The sequence below is a fragment of the Stylophora pistillata genome, chromosome 4 (genome assembly GCF_964205215.1).
Source record: "Stylophora pistillata chromosome 4, jaStyPist1.2, whole genome shotgun sequence".
Lineage (NCBI taxonomy): Eukaryota > Metazoa > Cnidaria > Anthozoa > Scleractinia > Pocilloporidae > Stylophora > Stylophora pistillata.
Genome location: NC_142522.1, coordinates 7,800,364 through 7,825,697, shown reverse-complemented (window position 1 = coordinate 7,825,697; position 25,334 = coordinate 7,800,364). Strand labels below are relative to the sequence as shown.

At 39.1% G+C, this 25,334-nt stretch overlaps 4 protein-coding genes and 1 pseudogene across 11 annotated transcripts in view; 2 read left to right on the top strand and 3 right to left on the bottom strand.

The window, feature by feature from the left end:
* The window catches only part of LOC148732221 (uncharacterized), a 30,853-nt gene extending 5,789 nt beyond the window's left edge, over positions 1-25,064 (bottom strand). The window contains exon 1 of the mRNA XM_088758829.1: positions 24,939-25,064. The gene's annotated coding sequence lies outside the window, so the exon portion shown is untranslated. The remainder of the gene's footprint in view (positions 1-24,938) is intronic.
* On the top strand, positions 2,117-3,666 carry LOC148732224 (cln5-like protein 1). Its single transcript, XM_088758835.1, has 3 exons — positions 2,117-2,231; positions 2,505-2,628; positions 3,292-3,666. The coding sequence occupies exons 1-3, from the start codon at positions 2,221-2,223 to the stop codon at positions 3,367-3,369; spliced, it is 213 nt and encodes a 70-aa protein (XP_088614961.1). The 5' UTR covers positions 2,117-2,220; the 3' UTR covers positions 3,370-3,666.
* On the bottom strand, positions 8,786-25,079 carry LOC148732220 (uncharacterized). 8 transcript variants are annotated; one of them, XM_088758822.1, is made up of 5 exons: positions 16,352-16,492; positions 15,483-15,789; positions 14,320-14,386; positions 11,812-11,929; positions 8,786-10,841 (listed from the first exon to the last, which is right to left on the bottom strand). In XM_088758822.1, the coding sequence occupies exons 4-5, from the start codon at positions 11,907-11,909 to the stop codon at positions 9,116-9,118; spliced, it is 1,824 nt and encodes a 607-aa protein (XP_088614948.1). In that variant the 5' UTR covers positions 11,910-11,929; positions 14,320-14,386; positions 15,483-15,789; positions 16,352-16,492; the 3' UTR covers positions 8,786-9,115. The 8 variants fall into 8 exon arrangements, with proteins under 8 accessions (XP_088614948.1, XP_088614950.1, XP_088614944.1 ...); XM_088758824.1 differs by lacking the exons at positions 14,320-14,386; positions 15,483-15,789; positions 16,352-16,492 and adding exons at positions 19,508-19,639; positions 24,939-25,078; XM_088758818.1 differs by lacking the exon at positions 14,320-14,386.
* On the top strand, positions 12,206-15,056 carry LOC148732223 (uncharacterized; annotated as a pseudogene).
* Positions 20,444-23,032, bottom strand: LOC148732222 (uncharacterized). Its single transcript, XM_088758832.1, has 2 exons — positions 21,834-23,032; positions 20,444-21,252 (listed from the first exon to the last, which is right to left on the bottom strand). The coding sequence occupies exons 1-2, from the start codon at positions 22,045-22,047 to the stop codon at positions 21,077-21,079; spliced, it is 390 nt and encodes a 129-aa protein (XP_088614958.1). The 5' UTR covers positions 22,048-23,032; the 3' UTR covers positions 20,444-21,076.
* Positions 25,080-25,334: the final 255 nt, after the last annotated feature.

The window sequence follows — 25,334 nt, the reverse complement described above, 5'->3', positions numbered from 1 at the left end:
AAACGTCAGCACGCTCAGTCGCTCACGTCTTGGAAATCGCGAGTGGTTATCTTGCGGTAACTGTCCAGAGAAACCTACGGAAAATGAGAAAGTATGCTCCTAATAATTGAATGTACTAGGAAACCCACCGTCACAAGTTGAAAGGTAAAGGTTTTTTCCTCAAACAAATCTAAGCTGTGGAGTGATAGTTGTTTTGCTAAAGAAGACCGCAGTGCCCGCGACGGATTCATTTCACACTGCTACTCGGAATGAGACGAATTATTTTTGCAGTGACAGGAACCCAGCTTCGGTGTATAACTAAACACGAGCCATGTGGAACCAAAATCAGCCCCCAGTTGGTATGCAACAAGTTAGAAATGATAGACTTGAAGATCATTCTTCGTAAATACCAACAAAATTGATTAGAAACAAGTTAGTTACCAAAATTAACGCAGACAAAAGGCAGAAGTTAATTGTTACGAATTAAATTTTGTTTGTTTCAGCATTCACCTTTAATTTGGAATGGTCTTATTATCTTTATTGCTTAGAATTAGCCTCAACGCAGTATTTTTCATTGTGAAGTGTTTGAAACATAGCGACTTGTGAGAGGTAGAGCTGTGTTATTTTCCACACGCGTTAGAAAGTCGCCTCTGTCATACAGTCAGTGTTAACATTAGAAATTACATAAATATTACTGAAGCTAAAATGAAACTTTCGATTTAATTTTGAAAGCATAAGCACTGCATAATTCCGTCAAGCAGTTGGTTAGAAGACTTAAAATATTTTCATATTATTTTTATCGTGTCCAATCGATATGATAGAGTGAAATATGGGCGCCTACCTAACGAAGGATAATTTGTATTTGTCGCAAACGTGTCTGTCTTGATTATTTGCAGGCAATGTCATTTAGTTTTTGTTCGTAGGAGAATGCGACTGGTTGGGTAAAGAAAATTTACTCGGTGGACTCCACCTCGGAGACCCAGGGGCTGTGGGTCGATTTCAAGTTAGGGCATGAAGAGCCCCTGGGGACATTGTCTTACAAGACTAGTTCCAAACGATCGCAGTCGTTCTGCCATCTGATTGGTGCCAGAAAATCTTTGTGTTTTTCTGCCCAATCAGAGGGAAGTGTTCTTTAAAGTCCTTTCGTTTGTTTTAACACGGACATATACTAGTAGCTCAGTTGCTCACTATGTTTGTTTGGACCGTGCGACGGAGATTTGCTTGAGGTGAAAAGTTTCAGTCTCAGCACACAATGTAATAGAAATCGATCAGATTGTCCGCAAAAATCTTACCGGAAATTATACTGAATACTTTCGCAGGTATCACTTGAGAACGTGTTATAAAGTTTGCGAGGTTTGTATACAACACGATGGTTGCAGTCATTGATACGTCGCTTTAAACGTTAAACGAGAACTAAGCTGAAATCTTTCTAGATTTTTTGCATAATTTGCTGTGACTGAAACTTTGCCAATCCGTGAAGTTACTTCGTCGCACGGGCCACGCAGGTATGTCGAGCAACTGGTACTTGCGCAACTTTCTGTGCGTGCCAAGATCAAATATCATCTTCGCTTGAAAAAAAAAGAAAAGCTAAGCGTGGAAACTTTTGCTTATTAGATGTGGATAGATGACCCTGTACTACTAAGCTGAGGGTTCGAGTCCCGGCCGGACCAACACTCAAGGTCTTAAAATAATTGAGAAGAATATGCTACCTTTTTATAACATCAAGAAATGGTTAGATATTCTAGTCTTCTCGGATTAGGGACGAATAAATGGAGGTCCCGTCTCCTGCAGGGTTAGGGGTAGGAGACGTTAATTTCCCATGCATGAGATTACTGTGTGATGGATGTCCTCCCCTGGGGTGGGATGGGTGGTTTTGTTGGATCTTAAACCTCGCAGGGGACCCATTTCCTATTGTTTCTGCTCCAGTACTTGGTACAAATCCTTAAATAAAAAATAGATAGTAAATAAGTTGATAAAACTTATTATCACACAGATGCACCTGACGTAGATTTTTAGCTTTGGGTTCAAAATGTGATTGTCATATTTTCATAATTACACATTGATTTAAGAATGATAAAGTCATGTACTATTTTAGAGAATTCTTATAGTGTGTGTGGCTGTTTTTCCTTTTTGTGATAGGTTTGGATAGTGTTTGACTATGATGGAGGTTGTTCAGGGGGAGGGGGAGGGGGTGGAGGAGGAAATGGCGAACCTTCAAAACCTCTGAGTGTTGGATCAATAATGCTTATTTTGTAAGTAATAACCCACTATGTTGAAGATTTGTCCCCATTTAGGGTGGAAACATGTAAACGATAGCCTCCATTTAGTGCAAAAATATGCCCGGATATTTTCAGTGGACACGATCTGTTCCAAGAGGCCGGATGAAAACTGTGAGCTACAAGCTCCAAGGACAAATAAATGTGCATATTTCACACCAAATGGTGGCTACAGAAAATTAATTAATTACATGTAATTGAAAAAATAATCATTAAATTACAATCAGAATTGTTTTTGAATGTCTTTAGATTCTTTCCTGGATTGTTTTTGTATTGTGTGGTTGGAGTACTGGTAAATAAAGGAGCAGGGAAAACAGGAAAGGAAATGATCCCCAATTCCAAATTTTGGTCAGATCTACCAGGATTAATTGCGGTAAGAGCTGTTTTGGTCCTTGATATGAAAAATATTGCTAAGAATGTAGTGTGGTGTGAAGAATCTTTGGGAGTCTTTTTATGAAATGGTAATTTTTGTGTTCTGAGGAGCAAATTTTTGTGGTTCTTAAGATGGGTGAAATCTTGTTTGAGAAGGAAAATTTTGTGTTCAGGCCTCTGAAAGTAGACTTGTCTATCATCTTGGTAGTGAGGGAATTTCTTACTTTACAAGAAGAGGAAGAAGCAGATGATAACCAAAGAGGGAAAATCTTTTCCAATTTTTTGGACATGGATTTTGTTTTTAAAATACGGCCTTGGGCTGTCAATTCATGCTCTCTTGGACTCGTTTTCTTGTATGATCTAAGGGTATAATTTATTCTCTGGAAATGATATCAGTTAATCTATGTAGTGTAAGTCATTGACTCAGGGAAGGACCCAATGATTCTAACTTTATAAAAGGATTTATTATTTTCTCTCACCACGTACACTGCTCCTAATGCTCTTTCTTTTGTTTGTTTCTCTAATATTTACACCGAGAGGGGCGTACTACCCTTTCACTTGCAATCTTCTTTTCTGTTTGTGAACCTCCCTTCGTGGTTTTGCTTTGTGTAGCCCCACACTTTAGCTAGAAGAAAGATTTTTAATCCGTAATTTTATTTTTCAGGATGGGTTTTCCTTTGCCCTTGCTAAGATCACTTGTTCTGAGATGTCCACCTCGCGACAGAGTTACGATTCCATGTAATCCAACCCAATACTTTAGGTCTTGAAGTGTAAAAATTCGCTATTTTTCTAGTGGGTTTTTCACGATATGTAGCTAGAAAGGACTTAGTAACTCCAGAAGTGATTCAGTAAAAAAATGGCTCAACCAGTAATTAAGATGAAGGCACATGAGAATTAATTAAGAATGAAAGGGGTAAAAGTGGCCAGTTCCCTCTGTAATTGTTACACTTTGCAGACTTGATATTACAGTACGTAAATCATTCTAACGAAGCATGAAAGTTGGACGCGACCGAAATAGGGGAAGGCGAGGAGTGGTGATCTTAGAGGGGAGGGGGGCAGGGGGGTTTAGGGTGGGGTACTTTGCGTCAGCGATATAAAAAATTTCTTCTCAACCAAGTTCCTTTTGGGTTCACTTCCTCATCACGTGTTGCGCTTGCTGTGTGAGCTTGTATTCGCTTTGCTCGTGTTAAGAAAAAGGGGGATAAGTGAACAGTATGGAAACTTTATAGTTTCGATAGAGTGAACACCTCATAGAATTAGCACTAAGCTTTTGTAAGTCAGGACGTTTTTTTAATAGTTCTCAATCATTAGTTAGAAAGACGACTTTCCTTCCTAGTTGTAGCCGTTGATAAAACAGGCCTGATGATCTTATTTAGCTTGACCCTTCAACTCCTAAGATTTAATTGTTAATTTTAGCCTCTAACTTTTCCTAACATTTCCTTTTAAATTACTTGGAAGAATTCGGTGTAAGATCGAGACAACCTTCTAACTGATAAGTTTAAGTATTCTCATTACCTATTAGCTGGATAGTGTATGGATGTTGTAGGGAGAAATGAGATGTAAATCTCTTCTGGGAGTAAAAGGACTGTTTCCCCGGTCTCGGTTGTATCTAAATCTAAATATCTAATTTGCAAAGGGCAATACAGCCCATCTTCAGCAGATATACCCACCCATCCCATCCCAGGGGAGGACATCCACCACACAGTAATCTCGTGCGTGGAAAATTAACGTCTCCTACCCCTAAGCCTGGAGGAAGACCTGCGGTACTTATCCGAGAAGACTAGGATATCTATTAATTTCTTGATATTATAGAAAGGTAGCACATTCTCCTAAGTTATTTTAAGATGCATTCACTGATGTATGTATAGCGTACACTAATCCTTACATAGGTATTCAAGAGGAATCTATGTCAATGGGTTACAATAAAATCCAAATATATCGCTACATTTCGAGTCTCATTTGCGACTTTCTTGGTCAGTTTAAAGTTCGATCGCGTTGATTTGCTGCATTAGTGAATCCCTACTTCTACTTAGGTTTTGCTCTGATTTAAATTGCAAATGCTAGAGCAATTCGGTCTTCGGAGAGATGAATGCCAAAAAACCAAACGAACGCTAATGTAAAACACGTTTGAGCAATCGTAAACAAACAATATCGAGGACCTAAATCTACAAACCGTCAACAGCACGACTTAATGATTTAAGAGCCACTGACCATAAATATCGAGAATCTGCGGACAATTGCAAAATTTCGTAATTCATTTTACTTTTTCTAAAGGACTTTTTAATGAACCTCTTTCGAAAATTATATCATAAAGTTCTATCGCGCTTTTTTTATCCGTAAAATCGAAAAGTTCAAAATACGCCTAAATGGCCGTTGTCCCCCTCGTAAAGCAATGAAAAATTATGCAACTTCTTAGGCTACAACGCGATGCAACCCCGCTTTTAAATTTTGTCTGCCAGCAAATGGTCCTTTCGTCTCTTGGAAAGTAATAATATCTTGTTATGTTGGTACCGTAAAGTCTGAATAGTGACCCGTTGAAATAAAATACTTCGCGTCTCTTTCGCGGAGGTAAAATAAAGGTCAACTTTAATAAATTGTAATAAATAAATTGTAATAGAAAAAGAATTTTTTTAATTTAAAAAAAAAACTATTTTTATTTTTTTTTAATTAGAGGGGGCATCCCTTGTATGGTGCGTCAGCGCTTTTGGTTGTCTCCTTCTCCACAATTTTTCCTTTTGTGGTTTTTATTAACCTTAATTGTAATTAATACTAATTGTTTGTGTATTCTTTTGGTGTGAATTTGTAATAAATAAATAAATTTTAATAAATAAACTTAAGTGGCCGATGAAGAGGTCTGCCATATATACTTGCAGATCATAATATATATCATCTTAAAGCTTTATCCTTTTATTTCAATTCCTCCAATTCTCTATCTTGGCCCGCCATAAGCGGCACGTCCTGGTTTAGAAGAGTTTGGGCTATTTTGTCAAAAATGCAATGCGAACCGCTGAACTGCTGTCATGACCCATTTTAAGGCTTTTAAAAAGGTCTTGTATGATATATTTACAAACGAAAATATACATCATCTTAAAGCTTTATCCATTTAGTTTAATTCCTCAAAGTTTTTTTCTTGGCCCGCAATAGGCGGCGCGTCCAGCTTTAAAAGAATTCTGGCTAAAAGATGACAAAAAATGTAATGCGATCCGTTGAACGGCTGTCACGCAAGAGGTCAAGGCCAATCTTTCTTAATATAGCCTCCTGCGCAGACGTTCTTAGGCATCGTCACGCAATCATTCCTCCCCCACTGTATTTGTCTCAATGACTTTTGCTGTTACTCCCACTGCATGTCAGTGCGAATGTCACTCTCACTCTCATTGTCCAGTCACTGCTATTGTCTCCCTCCATGTCTCTATACTGTTACTCTAACTATCACTTTCGATGTAACTGTCATTGCTAAACTCAATGTCACTGTCACTGGCATTGTCTCTATCAGTGTTGCTGTCACTTTCAATGTAACTGTCATTGCTAAACTCAATGTCACTGTCACTGGCATTGTCTCTATCAGTGTTGCTGTCACTTTCAATGCAACTGTCATTGCTAAACTCAATGTCATTGTCACTGGCATGGTCTCTATCAGTGTTGCTGTCACTTTCAATGCCACTCTCACTGTTACTCTTTCTTATTTTCTTATTTCACCTGTCATGATGTGTGAACGGTGCCATTGAATTTCATGTAAATGACGAAAAGGCATTTGTAAAGCATACAAAGCAATGTATTTGGTCATTTTGAGTTGTTTGTTCTAGGCATTCCTTCTTTTACATATACCTATTTTGAAGCTGCGTGGAGGATTCCTTGGAAGATTCCTTGGAAGACAAATCTGCAATTTTCATAATGCAAAGTAAGAGGTCGGAGGATGCTGCTGTTGTTAAAGATATTATTCTAACCTCTTGCGTGACAACCGTTCAACGAATCCCACTACATTTTTTGTCATTTCAGCCCGAACTCTTTTCAAGCTAGAAGCCCCGCCTATGGCGGTCCACGAAAGAAACTTAAAGGAATTAAGCTACAAGGAAAAAGCTTAAAGAAGACCTTTTTAAAGGCCTTTAAATGGGTCGTGACAGCTGTTCAGGGGTTCACATTGCATTTTTGAAAAAATAGCCCAAACTCCTTTTAAACCTGGGCGTGCCGCTTATGGCGGGCCAAGATAGAGTTGGAGGAATTAAAACAAAAGGATAAACCGCCTCCCGGTTAGCTCAAATGGTTAGAGCGCCGGATTGTGTTGTGCGGGAGGTCGAGGGTTCGAGCCCCGGCCGGACAAATACTCATGGTCTTAAAATAACTGAGGAGAATTTGCTACCTTTCTATAATATCAAGAAATGGATAGATATTCTAGTCTTCTCGGATAAGGACGAATGAATGGAGGTCCCGTCTTCTGCAGGGTTAGGGGTAGGAGACGTTAATTTCCCACGCACAAGATTACTGTGGGATGGATGTCCTCCCCTGGGGTGGGATGGGTGTCCTCCCCTGGGGTGGGATGTGTGGGAGGAAAGGTAAGGTCGTTACATGGACTAAAGCGGCTGCCAGAGACGCCTGATAGTGCTGACGTCCGATCTCAACCTTAATAACATTGTAAACCTTAGTAATTCAGCCTAAGGTATCGAATAAACCATTCAAACCATGAAACCATTGACGATAAAGCTTTAAGATGATGCATATTAGGATTTGTAAGTATGCATAGCAGACCTCTTCATCCGGGCCACTGAAGTTGACCTTTATTTTACCTCCGTGAAAAAGACGCGAAGTACTTTATTTCAACGGGACACCAGTCAGACTTAAACGTAAAAAGATAACAAGATGTTATTATTTTTCAAGAGTTAAAAGGACCATCTACTGGCACACAAAATTTAAAAGCGGGATTGCATCGCGTTGTAGCGTACAAAGTTGCCGAAGTTGCATAATTTTTCATTGCTTTGGGAGGGGGGGGGGGGTGACAACGGCCATTTAGGCGTATTTTGAACTTTTCGATTTAACGGAGAAAAAAAAAACGCGATAGAACTTTTTGATATAATTTTCGAAAAAGGTTCATTAAAAGGGTCCTTAAGAAAAAATAAAATGAACTACCAAATTTTGCAACTGTCGGCGGATTCTCGATATTTACGGTCAGTGGCTCTTAAGTATGTACCACCACGCAGGTAAATAGTGCTTTTCGTGAGCGCTGATTGGCTGGTTCGGAAGTGATAAGCAAGTAATATTAACCCCCGGGCAGCTGAAGAGACAAAATCGTTAAATACTTTCATCACTGGCATACAACCAGGATGTCATTGACAAAGACGAGGAATGGGGGAACGATCGAACGGGAAACGACTGTACAAAAAAGAGTAACAGAGTCTGAGCAGCAGTTTTGATCATTTCTTCGAACTTATCGTTTGTGCAAACACCATACGCAGTAAATGAGATTTTTATCGGTAGGTTGTATGTGTAGGTGAAGGTCGTATTAATTCTTATCTAATTACAGAATTTTTTATGCGGCGTGAATTGATATTCAAACGCTTTGTAGTCTCTGACTAACTCTGTGGGACTTCAACAGTGCACTAAGACCTAATTTCTACAGCACCTGAACTCACAGGGGAGGGCTTAGAACCTACAGCACCTGAACTCACAGGGGAGGGCTTAGAACCTACAGCACCTGAACTCACAGGGAGGGCTTAGAACGCTCGGAGAAGTAGAAAGGCACGCACTTGGGTGGTTAAAAAAAATATTGGGATACGGTATACCCGAGGGGAAAAGTAAAGGGCTACGGAATATTTGAAAATAAAGATCTGCGATATAGAACTGAAATTATAAGGATACAAACTACATGCCGGAATTATCGGGATACGGAATATTTAGGCCACAAATTAACCGGATACGGGATACTCGGAGACTCCTCCAACCCCCCCCCCCCTTTCTATAATCAACGGGGCCTCTTAACTGATGGGGAAAAAATTTTATCGTTCATAGTTTTATGTTGTGTCGGCCTCTAATTTACGGTAAGCAGTTGCATAGTATGTCATGCTGTTTACTCCCTCATAGGGTGGGCCTGTGACCGCACAAGACGAAAGCATAATTCAAACGAATTCAAACGAATTCAACAGAGCCTCATCGAACAATACTTTAAGTGAAATAAATAGTTTTATTGTAACTCGAATAGCGAAGTCAGTTTCCTAAACTAAAAGTGCTAAAAGGATAAGATGGATCATCCTCGAAGATTGATAATTTTTATTGTCTTAGCTTGCGCCTGTTTTTGTACGAAACTCGACATCAATCAAATAAACTTAGGCGCGTAGATTCATGGGATACACGAATGATCCTCCTTTCTTGTGAAGCTGTTGGAGTAATCTTAGCGCAACCCACGAGAAGCTGGCGTAGCTGACGGTTCGGCGTTGAAGTGCGTCTGTGGGTTACCTCTTAAGGAAACGCACGGAAGGATACAATGAAAACAGGGTCAGTTAATCTTCAAAGAAAGGAATATTACCATCGCCAGGCATATTGTCTAAACATGAGTGATGCTTTGGTCTATTGCACGGCATGAAGCTGCCAGGTTTGTATTCCTCCCAACTGGTGCTAAGTTTTAGTTTTATCCAGGACTGGGAATGTTTAAGAACTTCTCTTCCATATCGACCCCTCGCATACCAACCAGGACTGAATGCCGTGTTTATCCAGTTACCTCTTATATTTGCTTTGGTGAACGATTCAGGGTTTCGTAGCCCCGGTGGGGGTTGGTGCAAATTCGTTAAATTCCACAAACCCCAGACTTCGAAGTAAAAACCACGGAAACCAATGTTCGTGTAACCATGAATTAACTTTTTCATTCCTTTGTCAAAATGTGGTGGTTTAAACCCGTAGAGGGAGATACCGTAACTCCGAAAATACTGTTTTGTCTCCTCTTTGCTAAATATTTCAATTTGTGTTGACAACATGACGAGGTCTCCGTCGGCGTCATACGGGAGAAGACCATTGAACTTCACACCACCAAGAACAGAACCAGATTCAAGTTCAAATGAAATATTTCGCCCATTACAAAACTTTTGAAGGATTACTAATGTATTCGCATACTCTTCCAGGCAACAAATTGGGAGTAGTTCGTGAGTTATCCTGCAAGAGACGCCAATTTCGTCACAAGAGAATGAAAATTTCACCCCCTGGGGCAACAGTACCCGATTAATACCCCACTTTCTTGCCAAAGGTGTCCAGACATCTTTTTTGGTGCTTTTGGAATACGAAGTGTAATCTGAAACGACATACATAGCATCGGGGCAGTTCATCATCCGATGGCCATCCTTTCTAATGCGCAAGAACCAGTCTTCAAATATCACTTCGTTTGGAAGACTTTCGTCAAGCTTAAACAAATCTGTTTTCGTAACAAAAGGTCCCTGCAGATAATCACAAAACATGCACGAATTTTGTGAGTGAAAGTAGCCCTCTTGATATTTTAGTACGTAGTTTACTAGCTTGGTTTGCATACATCCTGCTTTCCAATGACCAGAAATATTCCGAAATGCTCCCCCGGCAACTCGAACATTTGGTATCTGACTAACCACTCGAATTTGTCTCTCTATTTGAGTGAACCATGAAAAGTGAACCACATCACGTGCCGCCAGTAAATAAGGAGTAGAAGCTTTACCTTTCAGTGTGTTCCACACTCTTGCTCCATTATTTTCATCGACTTTTACCACGTCAAAGTTTTCGTACCTTTTTGCCATTTCCACGATATCGTTACTACGAGTTGCTACATAAACTTGAACTGTTGGGTAGGTATCATTGATACCTTTCAATACATTGTGAATGTGTTTCTCATCTTCCTGAGGATATGCAACGGTATTTATTAAAATACTTATTACAGCTCTCAGGGGTTTGGCATTGGTACAGTTGGTGAGAAACCAGCCGTTGGCATAGAACGGATAACCAAATTTACTTCCTCTGTACTCTTCAGGACACACATCCAAACTTTTGCTGTTTATTTCACTATTTAGAGTGGTAGTTTCTGATGTGCCGTCAAAGTGCTTTGCCAGTTCTCCAACTTTGTCAACAAGTTCTGGCGAGGGTATACTTTTATGATTTAGGAGATATAGCAGTTGGGAGTGGATTTCGTGAAGCTCCTTTCCAAAGGATTCTCTCAGCGAGGTTTTATTTTTCTCCCGTTCTATCATTGCTTCAAGTGGGGCCCCGATATATCTGAAGAGGTAATAAGTTTCCGTCTCACATGTTATCTTCTAGTTTTGGTATCATGGTGGACAAACGGGGTCTTTGGGTCCCTTTTCCCGAAAGTTCCTGTATAACTTAACGGGCCTCAAGCCATAACTTAGAATCAAAATTTAAATAATTGAGAAGTAGGTTCTGGCACCCTGTCTTGTCTCGCATTTTGTCCAGTTTATTTTGTTTCTCAAGCTCAAAGTTTTCTTTTATGATATTAACAACTTTTAACATCTTTACGGGCCCGTTAAGTTAACGGAACCTTCGAGAAACGGTTCCCACTGGGCATTTGAGCATTGCTACCGTGAAAATCCTCAACTAGAACTAAAACATTCGAACTGGAGCCTTGCCGTTACGAATTACCTAAATAATTTGGTTCCATCGGTTGAGAATTACGGTATTTATATTATACTCATGAAACAAAAGGGTTGATGATATAAGAATATCCGGCGACTAGAAGAAATCTTTCACGAGCCGTTCTTGATCATCGTAAGAAGATTTTTTGAAAATTTACAATATTATTGGCACAACCACTATTTTTGTACACCACACATGTTTACAATTTACAACTTAATTTCCGATCATTTTTTTGGGTATACTGACAGAAGTAAACTAAGTTTTTTTCGGTTTCTGTGTATTATATACCAAAACAATTATTTAGTATCTCAGTGTCGGTACCAAACCTCGCTGCTACGCGGCTCGGTAAGTGTCCACCACTATTCATCTTCCCTTCGGTTAATAATTCACAACAAGAGAATACACACTGTTCTAATCTCAAATTGTTAACAGTGTTTTAACTTATGAGGAAGTAATATTCTCCCATTCATATCAAAGCAATTTCTCATTAATTTACCACAATTACATTTCCCACTTGAAGTTGATGTACAAGTAGCCACGGCCGCTACTATTGAATTTTAATTCTTAAAGGGGCAAATTCCTCGATCAAACATACCTGGGTGAAGTGAACAACCGAAGTGATAGGATTATAAAGACACAAATGATTGTTACGACGGACCAAAAGAGGTACTTCCTTGTTAATCTTGCCGCCATTAACCTTTGTGGACTGAGAGCTATGGAAGTAATAACAGAAAGATAAGTTAGAGTGCTATTGGAACGCGTGTTGTGCTACTAATAATGGGGGCCTTAAGATCGAGGTTTTTAGACAATTAGAGACTTTAAGATGCCTGGACGGTTGACCTCGAGGACGACTGGGCCGAAACCCACGTTCTTGGCGGGAAACTTCAGTTCTACGTTAAGGAGCGGGTTGTCTGAACGGAGGAAAGCAGCGAACCTGAAGTTTCTAGCACTGTTCATAAATCATGGTATCTTTTAAAAAGACTCACGAAATGACTGTTATTGCTTACGCAGAAAAGCTACTGACCGACGAAGAGTTCCTGTTTCTGTACGAAGCTAATAAGTCAGTTAATTTAGAGCTGCCTTACTACGGGTACGAAGAATTTAACTTATGGCTGAACATTTATGGTGAATAGCAGTAATTTACGTGATACATGGAGTGAGCAAAATAATTCTGGAAACAGAAGCCAGAAAATTCAATTTCATTCAAGTTTAGTTGACATATTCGCCATTACTGCGAAGCACAGCAAACAAACACTCATTCGCGACGGTATTTTACACTTCAATTTTTTAACTTTTGTTTATCAAAACAAGAAATAACAGTGTGGACAGCCTTGTCAATTGAAAAAGAACGAATTTTAAAAGAAATGCTCGTCAAATGTGCTTACGTTCACTTGTGAAGTCCTTGACAACAACTGGACGGCAACACGTGTTGTGCAGACATGCGCAATACAGTCTACACGTGTAAAATTACTTCCGGTCAGCCGTCCAGGTATCTTAAAGTCCCTAATAATTTTCGCCGGCTAACTTATCTTTAATATTTCACTTTCCGGTAGCTTGTGGAGGCTTACACCTTTTCCTTTTGAATTTTAGTATGTATTTTGACTTTAAACCACACGATAGGCTCGATTTCTAGCCGTTGTTCGGGAACCGGAGCCCACGCTCCTCCCGACAGGGGAGGAACGAAAAAGACGGGACCCGAGAGAGTGGCAGAGATCGAGCCTAACCAGACGACAGTTCACCTCATTTCAACTATTAGGAGTGTTAGAAATTGTCTTCACAGAGGTCAAACAAGTCAACAAGGACAAAGCGCCGAACAATGTTTGACTATTGCTACGTCACAACTGACGTAATATCCAAGATGGCATTTTTCTAACCACGAAAGTTGTAAAAATGGGCAATTTCAAAGCGCTCTTGTCGCTAATACAAAGCAAAGTGGACAAAATGGCAGTTCTTTTCGAACTCCTGAGGAAAAAGTCTTCTAATTGAGATAAACTTTTTCTAGACCGTACTTTCCCTTTAAGGCCATAAAGTACAAAAGTGATTTGAAATATTAGCTGACGCTGTAGTTGTAATGACATGTACTGTACATGAGGTGTAATCAATGTACATTTAGGCCTCACGGAAAGGTACCCCACCCATGGAAACCGTAACCCCATGAAAATCTCAGACACGCGCAGATTACATTACTTTGTAGCACTGCGTGAGAAAAGGAACGCGGGCTCGTGCCGCGAGTTGTTTACATCAAAGTTACAGATTTTTGATAATTAATCGCCGACTCGCCGACTCGCCGACGATGAGACCTGATGGCACGTAAAAGAGCTCACGGCAGCCAGCTTTCTTGCAAAAATATGCCACCAGTCAAAGAGAAGCCGAGAAAATATGTGAATTATTCCGAAGAAATAGAAAAAAGCAGGATTGCATTGCAAGTGTGCAGCTTTTTAAGTGAAGAAAAACTCGATCGACTCGAGAGAGAGTGTAAGGGTTTGAGGTCCGAAAACGCCAATCTAAAGGGAACAGTCAAAACCCTAAGACGCAGTCTAGGTAAGTGTTTTTAAGGAGGGAATGGAAATGCAAACACTTGCAAATGTCTTCGAATACCACTGCAGATTGTCTGAGCCACCAATTACGGTGACTGATTTTCATTCCCATTCTGAATTTTCGCCGGTTGCAACTTGCGCCATCGTAGTTCACACCCCTTTAAATGGTTTTAATCATAAACCGAAACACTCCAACCAAACAGAAGCCGAAAAAAAAAACCTCTCGAATGTTAAGATAGAGTAGTCGATATGGCCGCATGGTCAGTAATAAAATGTACAGGCAAGTTAATTTTTCGGTCAGCAAATCATAAGGACGCGTATCTTTGAGTGTCATACAGTATCGAGAGTTTCTAAACATACCTCATTGATAGGATTTCTAGTCGGACATTTTTACTTTGTATTCTTTGTTTCCATACTCTATCATATGAAATCCGTGAGTTACATTTTACTAATTTCAATTGTCACCTTTTCATAATTTCAGTATTTGTAAAAGGAAGGAACATCCAATTGAAAAAGGGCGTGTTGAGGCTCCAAATTCAACTCAAAAAGTGTCAAAACAAACTTACGTCTACTGAAAAAAAAGAAAAACAAGTCAGCAACAAGTTAAGGGGGACAAGATCTGCTTCCTCAAAACTGAAAAAGAAATTGCAGGGGAACAATGAGTTTGTCAAAAAGGGATATTCCCTCGTGGAGACATTGGCACATGGTAACAATGGATACAACCAAAGAACTTTGATGGTTATGGCTTGTGTCAGATACATGCAACATGCATCTTTGTTATCTTATCAAAAGACACCTGTAGCATTACATCTGATTTTCAATATTTTGTTTCATTGTAGCCCCCCCCCCCCCACCCACAAACTTTGTTGTCTCCCCAAGTACACTTTCTGACTGAAATGTTCTCTTAGGTGAAGCAGACAAACTAATTTTACAGAAGTGCTTCTCAAACTCCAAGTATGATTTTCATCTCTGGAGTGATGACTCCCACAAGGGAGAAGAAGAGAGGCACATAGTGGGTGTTCACACCTGGTGCCCTAGAGAGAGCAAGCCCCGAGCTTATGTCCTAGCAAACAGCCTTACAGCAAGCGGGTCTGGAAAACACCAGTCTGGTGTAGATTGTCATGTTGTGAAAAATGAATATGACATCACCAATGTTTCGGGGTTGGTTGGGGACAATGCCTCTACTCAAAAGGGAAAAGTAAATGGTCTCTTAGCAAACAACACCAAAAGTTTTGGAAAGGAAATGTTCTTTGTAGGATGCTACCCACATGTACTAAACATCATGCTGAGAAGAAAGTGCTAGGCTGGGTTTGGAGCAAAGGGTGACATGAGTAACCCCCATGTTTTACAATTGCTATATAAAATATCTTGGCTCCATCATGAGGGTCCAAGCCAATACAAAGTTATGTATGTTTCTCTAGGTATTCTTAGTAAAGAGCCACCCCTTCCTCAGACATTCATTGACACAAGGTGGACATATTATCACGAGACTCTCCAGTGGTATCTTAAGTATGGAAAAGCTTGTCTACAGCTTGCTGAGCATCTCCTTCAAAGATTGCCAAAATCAGATAGCCACCCCACTATTTAGCAAGACGTCATTAAGATGAGCTCAAGTCCTATGATTCAAGTTGAGATCAAGTTTTTGTTTGAATTCCTTGACAAGTTCATCATTCCATCTCTGAACACATCCTAAGCTAGTGATGCAGAACTTGGTTTTACCAGTGGTTACCTTGCACAGTTATGGCCAGCAACTGTTTTGAAGCACCATGAAACTTTAAGTGAAATGTTGAAGTCTCCATCAGAACATTTTCCTGTAACATCACAACAGGTAAAGATGTCATTGAAAGACCCAGCAGCTATTGACCATTTTCGCAAACAAGTGCAGAGGCCAATGTTACAAGAAGCACTTAAAGTAATCAAAGATCATGGAGCAGAGTGGTTAACTTTTCCTAAGTTGTTTGGAATGGGAGCTGATCAGAAATACCAAAGTCATTTCTGGCATTCAGTTTTAAAGGTTCTTGGAATTCCAGTCAGATCTGAAAATCAAAAAGAAAAGTCAGAGAACATTCCCTTTCATGTTCATGGACAGAACATTCTCACATTGGTCTCTAAGGACAGCGTTGGATTAATTAAATGGGCCACTCTTTGGAAATTAAAGGAACCCCAATTGCTATGTGAGATCAAAGAAATGGCTTTATCACAACAGAGCTCACCCATAAGTAAAGAAGCCACTCCAAACCTGTTTGAGTTCTACGCCTAGCACATTTTCAGTCTTCCAGTTAACAATGTTCTTGCAGAAAGACAGTTCAACCTTTTGCAACTGTATCTTAATGATAACATGTCAGAGTTATCAAAACAGGCTTCAATCACATTTGTCGAGAACTTTCTGCACAGTGGAAAACACCAGGACCATAGAAGCCGCACGTGAAGTTCATGAAGAAAGAATGAAAGAATATTCTCAAATGCTCACCACAGACCTTTTGCATGAGGCAAGAAAGAACTTAAACAAGATTAGAGAAAACAGCACACATGGGCCACTTACAGCAAAGGATGTTTACCCTAAAGTTTGGATAGAAAAGAAAGTAAACAATGACTTACTGGATATGATTCAGTCACTAAAAGCTGATGGTCGCAAACTTAAACTTCACTGGAAAGCTTCTGCCAAGGGAACATCTGCACTGGAGGGACAAAGGTCATTCAGCCCAACAGTAATTGAGGGAGTTACCAGTACACCTGATGGACAAGTTCCAAGACTCATGCAGCTAGCAGCGCTAAAGGTGTGGAACTATGGGGAGGAGCTACCAATTTATGATCTACCAAGAGAATGCCAGTTGTGTTTACAAAACCTTCCAAATGTCTTCCAACCTCCAACTACTTGTCTTTCCAGGTCCCACATGACTGTACATATTACACCATTGCCTAAACATGAAGAATAAAGTAGTCATGGGAGTGGCTCAGTAATTTTTAAACATTTTAGATTTATACATAAGAACTGATTTCACTGACCCACACTGCATGAAGTAAATGTATCTCAACATGAATGCATTTTTACACACAGAGACACATCTAAAAATTAATAAATGTTTCAATGCAACATGTTAGAACTAACCTGATAAAAGCATGTTGTATATGCCACTTTAGTTAAGTGAACAGAGCTCAATATCAGTTTTAGTGTATGTGGTATGTTAGCTTTGCAATATTGTAACTGGTTTTGTAGGGTATAAGTAAAGTGCATGGAGCCAAAGCTGAGACAGGCATGTATTTAATCGTGTTGTATTGGATCTTGAATTAAATGAATTGAACATTAGATTCAAAATGAACAGTAGGTAAATGAAGCTGTAATATATCTGATTTTAAATTGTTATGCATAACTGTAGCTTAGTAGAATATTAAACAAACATTGAAATGCTGTCACTTCACTACTGTAACAGCAGTTTAAGACCATAATAAAAGTAATATTTAACTACATGTAGATTATATCATTATAATGTTGCACAAGTATAATTAAACATATCATTAGCAGTAGGTAACCTTTAATGTGATAAGTACATGACTTGTGTATAGGTGTTCTTGTACATTAAGTGAATCATTTTATACAGGAAGGGCAAAGCTAAGTGATGCAGCCAATGTTATGTTACATACAGTTAGTGTACAAGGCATAACAGTAATAAATTAGATTTAAACACTGGAACTGTTAAAAATGTGCCAAGTTCATTACCTGTCTTTCCTTATTCCGTGTAAAAGATAAGTAGTACAAATCTGACCCGTAATGAATCCTCTCTCTCCTTTAAGCGTTTTTCTTCCCCTATTAAATATCTACACCGATGGAATTTTTTTTCACATACAGGCACCTTGTCATAACCTCTAAATCTGGACCAACACAAATATGAATATACAGTGTGGTCGAAAAAGAATCAGTGTATTGGTCGATCCTCCACATTCAACGCGCCCAAAAGAAATAAGCATTGATTTATCAATCGATATCAGTCAAACATCATCAATAGTACCAACGAGCACCCGAGAAGTGATTGATAATTAACTGCTCTTGGTTCCTGTTGACGAATAAACCGGATTTCACTCTCGATCTCGGGTGGGCGATATTGAATGTAAGCTAATAGACCTATTACCACCAACACCCCCAAGATAGGGTCAAGATAACTAGTTTATAATCTTACCTCGAGCATCGTGCGCTTGCTTTACTCAGTCGATATATTTCATTCCTCCATTTCATCTCGAGCGCGCGTTAAAAACATGAAAATAACTTAAATACGAACAAAAGTGGACTCCAAACTTCAATTTGCCTTGAAACTACGATGCCAATTCTTGAACTTGTCCGTTTCGAAATTCCAAATAATAAACACCACGCGCAATGAATGGCAAAACAGTACGAAAAAATAGCATTTCTACCACTAAGTTGATGGAAAGAAAAAAAATAAAACGGTAGAATCCTTAACTCCGTTTCAGTCTTCGCGTTTTAAGTATTAAACTACCAGAGACTTTGTGTTTTGATAAGATATTCAACGGTAAAGTTTTAAATGCGTAGAGGAGAGAAGTAAACACAACAAGGGACGTCATTTGCGCATGTCTGAAATTTGTCTGCAAGTGACCTTTCGGTTACAATAGTTTTGCCGATATCGCACGGTCACGGACTGGTTGATGTCGACAGTTCGGTGTCAGGGGTGAAATGACTGACGGCTTGCCCAGGGCAAATGTCCTTTTATAGTCAGGGTCCTTGTTTAACTCATGTGCGTACGCTGTTCCGTGAGGCCTAACATTGTCGATGAGTAATTCGAATGCGTGACACAACACTTAACTGAACGGAAATACACGTGGGAAATGTCAATCTTTTTTCGATGGTCTATTTGCGAGGTAGGAAAAATTGATCCGAATATTTTGGTTAGGTTTTAATCACCCAAGGTCAAGATGGCACAACCTTTATCACAGGTTTGTTGGTGAAAAAAAAAAAAAAAAAAAAGCAAACAAACAAACAGACGAAAAAGACTCCAGTATCACTCTCGCAAAAGGTTTTAGCGTGCAGTTCATATCGTAAACATGCCTGAAACTTCATGGCATTTTCTGTTGTGCGAAACGAAACGAAACGAAACTAGGCAAGATGTAACGAAACTAAAGGAATGATGCCAACATATTTTCTAATAAGGTAAAGAGTCACAAGGATTTTGGTGTAATCGTGAATTGATAACAAGGATTTTTATCCATTTCGCAAAGTAGTAATTTAGGAAGACTAACTATTTTGCGAAATCGACCATTTCCACCCCTGCGGTGACAACGCGGCTTCTCTCTTGTCACAAAAATACATTTAAACATTACAAGTTAGTTTATCACCTAAATAAAGAATTAAGAAATAGGCGGATTAAGAAAAGATTAAAAAATAAGAGGTGACCAAAATCTTAGTACGTTAGATTAATACAAACCAAAAACAAATTGTGTGACACGAGAATGGCAACATTGTTACCGCCCGCGGAGTGAAAATAGTATGCCTGCCCACATGTAGCAACATTTAATCCTTTGTGATTTATATTTGATTTAGACTATTTTACTTTTAAATTTAAACTTCATATCCAAAATTTATTTAAATTTGAAAAATATTTTTTATTTTATCTCGTTTTCCATTTAAATTCAAACTTTTGAAATGTCTTTTAAACTTTATTACAATATTTCTTTAAATTGCTTAAGTTTGATTTAATCCTTTTTGAGCATTCAAATTTAAACTTTCAAACCTTTATGTAAACTTACGAGTTTGTGTTTGATTTAAACTACGTCACTAGCTCATATGTTTATCATCGGCGGCCACTTTGTTTTGCGGGCTTTCTGAACGATTTCGTTTGCTTCGATTTCTTGGCCTCTCTTGATATTGCCGTTGGGTTCCTGGAAAGGAATTATATAAGCGTCACCAATCTGAACAAGCATTTCTGAAATGGCTGACGGGGGAGAGACAATTTTGAAATATGCGCGCATTGGAGAGATCCGAGGAAATAAATGCTGGAATTCAGCACGAAATTGTTGGATGATGGTGTTGTAGTTGCACCTGTTGAAGTAGCTCACAGCATGGAAATCACTGATTTTGTATTTTCTAAGGTTAATGTAATCAGGCCATCAAGGCACGCTGGACTTGACATTTACAGTGAAGTTCTAACACTAGTTGTTAAAAAAAATGTGAAGAATTCCTGTGATTCATACTAATCAACCATCAGGCAGGAGGCTAGTGTAATCTTTTGTCTGACAATAAGAGAGTGGAGCATTATAAATATCAACAAAAATATTCTGAACAAGAAATGTCACAGATACCCAGGAAAGGAACAAGCATCACGATTTCACTCACTTTATACTGTTAGTCAGTTTATTTGCCATAAGCTATTCATCAAGTGTTATGATTTTGTGATACTTCATATACTTGCTTGTGTAGTGAAATCATTCACCTTTTTGACAAAGTTATCCGACTGGAATATGTTCGAAGTAAACAAATCTGTGACATAATGTTTGGTAGTGACATAACCACCCTATTTTTACATTGATAAGTGGCAGTTGCTTGTTTAGGGTTATTATTTCTTTGTCATCGTTTCAAATAAATTGAAGGGAATGTGTAAAAAATGTACATATCATTTGAATGATTCATCAAGTATATAATGTTAGAGTAGTTTCAAAACTAATAAAACATTAACTGCAAATTGGTTGGTTTATCCAAGTAGTTTTAATTTCAAAAGGCATTGATCAATCATGGTATTACCTACACTAACAGCAGAATCCAAGTCCAAACCAAAATAAAAAATACTTAAAGACTGTTTGGGTGAAAAAAGTGTTTTCACTATCCTTCTGATGCATAAGTATACAAATTTCAATACATGAACACATTAAGTTTCAGCTGTGACTGAGAGTGGCTTCAGGCAAGGAAACCAATGATTAATCCCAAACCTTGAGACTAGCGACTGTTGCAATAGGAACTGATTATCTATAATTCGAGGTGTGACTTGATTGACCTACACCTACAGGGGCTAATATACCAGATCTTATATACAACTGCGTGCATGATTTTAGATGTATGAAATAAACTTCTTGTTTTAAAACTGAAAGTTCCCTTCTCTGGATCTAACATGCAAAACAAAACAGTGACTTACTGGTATTCAATAGAGTGGCATAATCTGTTTGTAAAAGGGAAAATCAAGTTATAATATAGTGAGGCTTGCACTGACTAAATCCTTAAACCTAACTTCAAAGTAATTACATTATTAGTCAGTCATGTCTCTTCAGAGTACTAAAAGCATAAGGCGCATTTTTAGTTGTATATTTAATGTAAGTACCATGATATCAAATTGTTCCGAAATGAGTGTTTGCAAAGGCAAGATCATAACCCTGAAAAAGGCTTTGCTCCTCTGGCAAAGGGGATGTCAGGGAATCAATGGGCAGGATTAAAACATTGCTGCAGGTACGTGCTGTTAGAAGGTACCCATAGGGAATATCCTCTGATGAGTCTGCAGTGCACCCTGAATAAACATTAAGTAACACACGATCAAACAAAATATCTCTAGAGTACAATGCATGGCAAGTGTACCAGATAAACAGTACTAACGCCAAAACACCACACAACAGTTAAAAATTGACTGTCTTTTCAATAAAATGCATCCCAATACCTAATGCTAAAATTGCTTATTTACTGTCTAATAGCTTTCAGCTTCTTTCCCTCCCTTCCTCCCTCTTTGCCAAAGCAAAAATTGTTCAATACTATACGAGACCCTTCATGCGGAAAAGGAGCTTAAGGATTTTACTTTAAAACATGAAAATTATTTCACAATCACAGTTTATGTGTAGCCAGAATTAATGTACACAGCAAATGGCTACTAACAGCACCAATTTCACTCTTCAACACTGATCATAATGATCCAGAGTACATCTAAATTGCTCCATATTCAAAAAGCAGCACAATTGAAGAGTCGAAATTGCTTTATGGCGGACCTTCATAAACCCAAAATCATGAACACCAGGTAAATGAATTTAGTCGTCAAAGATTCCTACACTGCTTTCCGTATGGTGGTTTCGTTCGCACATTCTTCTCATACCAGCATACCGTTTGCAATGATAGAGTCCCATTTTACATGGTGAAGCTCCTCCGGGTCATCTGAGTTCCAGCAACGTAACAAAGCATATTCCAAAACCTTCTCTCCTTTCTTCACCGTTTTCATGGCTGTATTGTTACGCTGGTAAGGGCCTGATGCCGCTCTCAAACGTTCTTGTCTGTTCAATCGCCTACAGAGGCCGGCGGATGTACTTTCCCGAAGCATTCCCTGTAGTATCACTGAGTATTTTTACGAGTTGTACCGTATTTTGACGAGCCCGTAGAGTGAGCCAAAATACAAATAACGAGTAAAAATACTCAGCGATGCCACACAACAAAACGTCGAATAAGTTATTTATTATCCAACACTCCAAACTGTTATTTCAGTGCGGACGAATTTCGCGGATATTTAATTTGTTTACGGGAGTGCGTGACAGAAGTATGCGAAGCGGAAAGGAATTGGCGCGCTGTCGTGTTGATGTGTCTATTTTCTTGAATAATAAATGAAGAAATTTTCTGGTTGTCTGTTTTCCTTCGTTCGATTCATCTAATAAACTTGAAACTATATTTACCAGCCATTCCGACTCTTCGTCGTCGGAAATATGTTCAAATTGTCCGCTAATTTTTTTTCATAACTTCGCTTGCGCGATGCGAGAAAATCTGTTTAACTGGTTCTCTGGAGTACGAATAATAAATCGGCATTATCACTTACTTTTGTAATAGAGAGCTTAAGTACCAGACGTTCTTGAGGTCACGAACGCCTACCGTTAGTCATTAGAGGAACTATGTACATACTGCGCATGTCATGACGTTCGCGTGGTCACGTCGCAGACGCCACAGCGCCACTTTTCAGGTTGAAGATAGGACGCCACAAAAATATGCTGTTATTTTGTTTATAGGAGATAAATTATTGACTCAAAACCATAAAAAGCTCTTCTACTTTTCATTAAGTGATTAAAAAACGTTTTCGTAGCGCGTAAAGTGGTTTTTGCTTAATCGATAGATTAAACGGGATTCGACGATGGCAGACAATCTTCTCGCCAAGTCTGGGTGAGTTAAGTCATTTGATTTCATGTGCATTTGAATCATCAATTACAGAACTAAGATTTTTTTAAACCGGGTTTAAGCTTATCACAAATTAGTTTGAGCGATAATTTAGAATTAAGACACTTAAGCGACATTTAGATACAATTACAAAGTGCAAAATGAGATGATTGTCTTTCTGTATCGGTTGTATTTTGTAACTGCACATTGTATAACGTAGGCATGCCTGCTAGGTTTTGAGCAACCGACTACAAACATAAGAATAACAAATCTCGCTGTGGTTAACGAATTTAGAAAAGAGAAATGGTCCTCTAGGCATCCAGATCATGCACTGAAAACTTCATGCTCGCTCGTTTGTTCGCATTGTTTACACAACTATGAAGTGGTAAATTTCAAGTCGCCTAATAAATATGAAAGACGAATTATTCATTCTGTCAAGAGAGTGGGGTAAAGAAACTTATTCCCTTGCTCATTAAGGTCATATCTCTAGCATCTTTTAGCAAAGACATTTTAACACGGGTAGAAGTCCGTGTCTGAAAAACGTCGACTGCTTAACCTTCCTATTTCGCACCAAGAACGAAGGCCTCGATCCAGTCTTACGCGGCTTCTCTGCCCTTCGTGTTGTCAAGAACGTATGGTGCTTAAACTCTCTAATATCTCACCTGGTTATACGGCGAGTTATACATGGAAGGGATCTCAATCAAGGTAACGGCGTAACAATAACGTTAACATAAGATTGTGATGTAAGATCCAACAAGGTCTGTTCCATTCCGAGATGTATTTGAAACACCATGATCGGATCAAGAATTTTTACAATCACGCATGATTTACAAAGACAATTGAACTCATTCCATGCGGAAAAAGCTGTTGATGAAATCTGGCGGGCCCTTACTTACATTTTCATCGCATTCTTCGTAATTTTCTTGCCGGATTTCATTCCCTCAACCTTCTAATCCTCTTAGACATATCATGGAATTTAGCTTTTGCAACGAGCTAAAGTTACTTCTGGATTCGGCGTCAAGGCCCAATAATCTCATTTATTTAGAAACCACATGGAAATAAACGTGCGTTTCGCCACACGCAGAGAGGCTTTAGCAAAAAAATGAACGCGATCGGCGGAATATGAGATTCCGCCGCAACTAGATGCGTTGGGATGTTATTCGCTGACATGCTGGAGTATACAACTGAAAAACATCGCAACAATGCGAATGTAGTATTCCCAACGAAGATGTGGTTTGTATATGCCGACAAAATGTCGAAGAATAAACAGAACCCGAGAGAGAACCGAGGAAAGCTATAATCTCGGCAAATTTGCGGTATCCAAAACAGAATGATTAACGGGAGAAAACTCGCAGGCGTCTTCATTCGTAGAGAGAAGGTTGGGAGGTTCCATAAAATACGGCGTCAATATCCGAGATGTAAATTTCAGCAAGGTTTCCTCGCGTTGTGGCTCACGAGATCGAACACTCAGCGGGGCGATACTGGGATGTTGATTGCTGTTACTAGGGACTTAAAGCAGTCAGGACGACAACAGCGAGGAAGACATCGATTTAAAATGAATTGAAAGTTATACTCAGAATTTTGCGAATGGCTGGATGACCTGGATGTGTTTAACGTTCTTTACGGCGTCACATCTCAACTCCAGCATAACGTACGTGAGACAATTTTAACATAAATAACTTGCTGTAGGAGTTTTCGTTCCAACACCATGTAAATGTTGGTGATTTCACTTTGTTTGGCAGAGGGTAGCTAAGAAATGTTCAAAGTTTTATCAAAATATACGTGCTGAGCTATCGTTGTACTCAGTAACTATTTTGTTTCGACACTTCCCCATTCTCTTTCCCCTCGTGGTTAGCTTGAAGTCCCCGTTTTCAAAGACCTTGGATAGCTAGCGAGCAATGAAAAAACCTTCTCGTTATTCGGTTTACAAGGTATCGTTCTGGTTCCTAAAAACGGTCGGAAACCTAAGTACTGCAGACATAGCCCTAAACCTTCTGGTAGTTGCTCTCTTATAACTATCATTTGAGCAAGTTAATGTGTTTAAAATTGAAGTTATCCTTGTTATGTACTTACGTTTCGAATCTTAGTTGCGTCGCCTCAATGGTAAGCTCGTGATGAAGCCTTCTTCGAGAGTATACGAATGCAAAGCTGAAATTCTGTCAGTGAACTTTCTGGTGGACAAAAATACAATATTACAATACAAAAAGCGAGACTTTCTTCGATACAGCCGGCGCAAGTTTGCCCCTTCGAACACTGAGGATGAAATTAATTATACATCCCATGATGCATCACTTCTTACACCTCATAATCACTAATGTCAATTCTTTTATTTCTTCTGCTACTTACAGTGACCATCGCAATAATTTTCGAAATCAGCCTTGGTGCGATCAGTTCGTAGTCGGGTTCTGTCTGTGTGAATGTACGTGGGCATTAAGTGGGCACTGATCTCAAGTTACTTCATGAACTGGA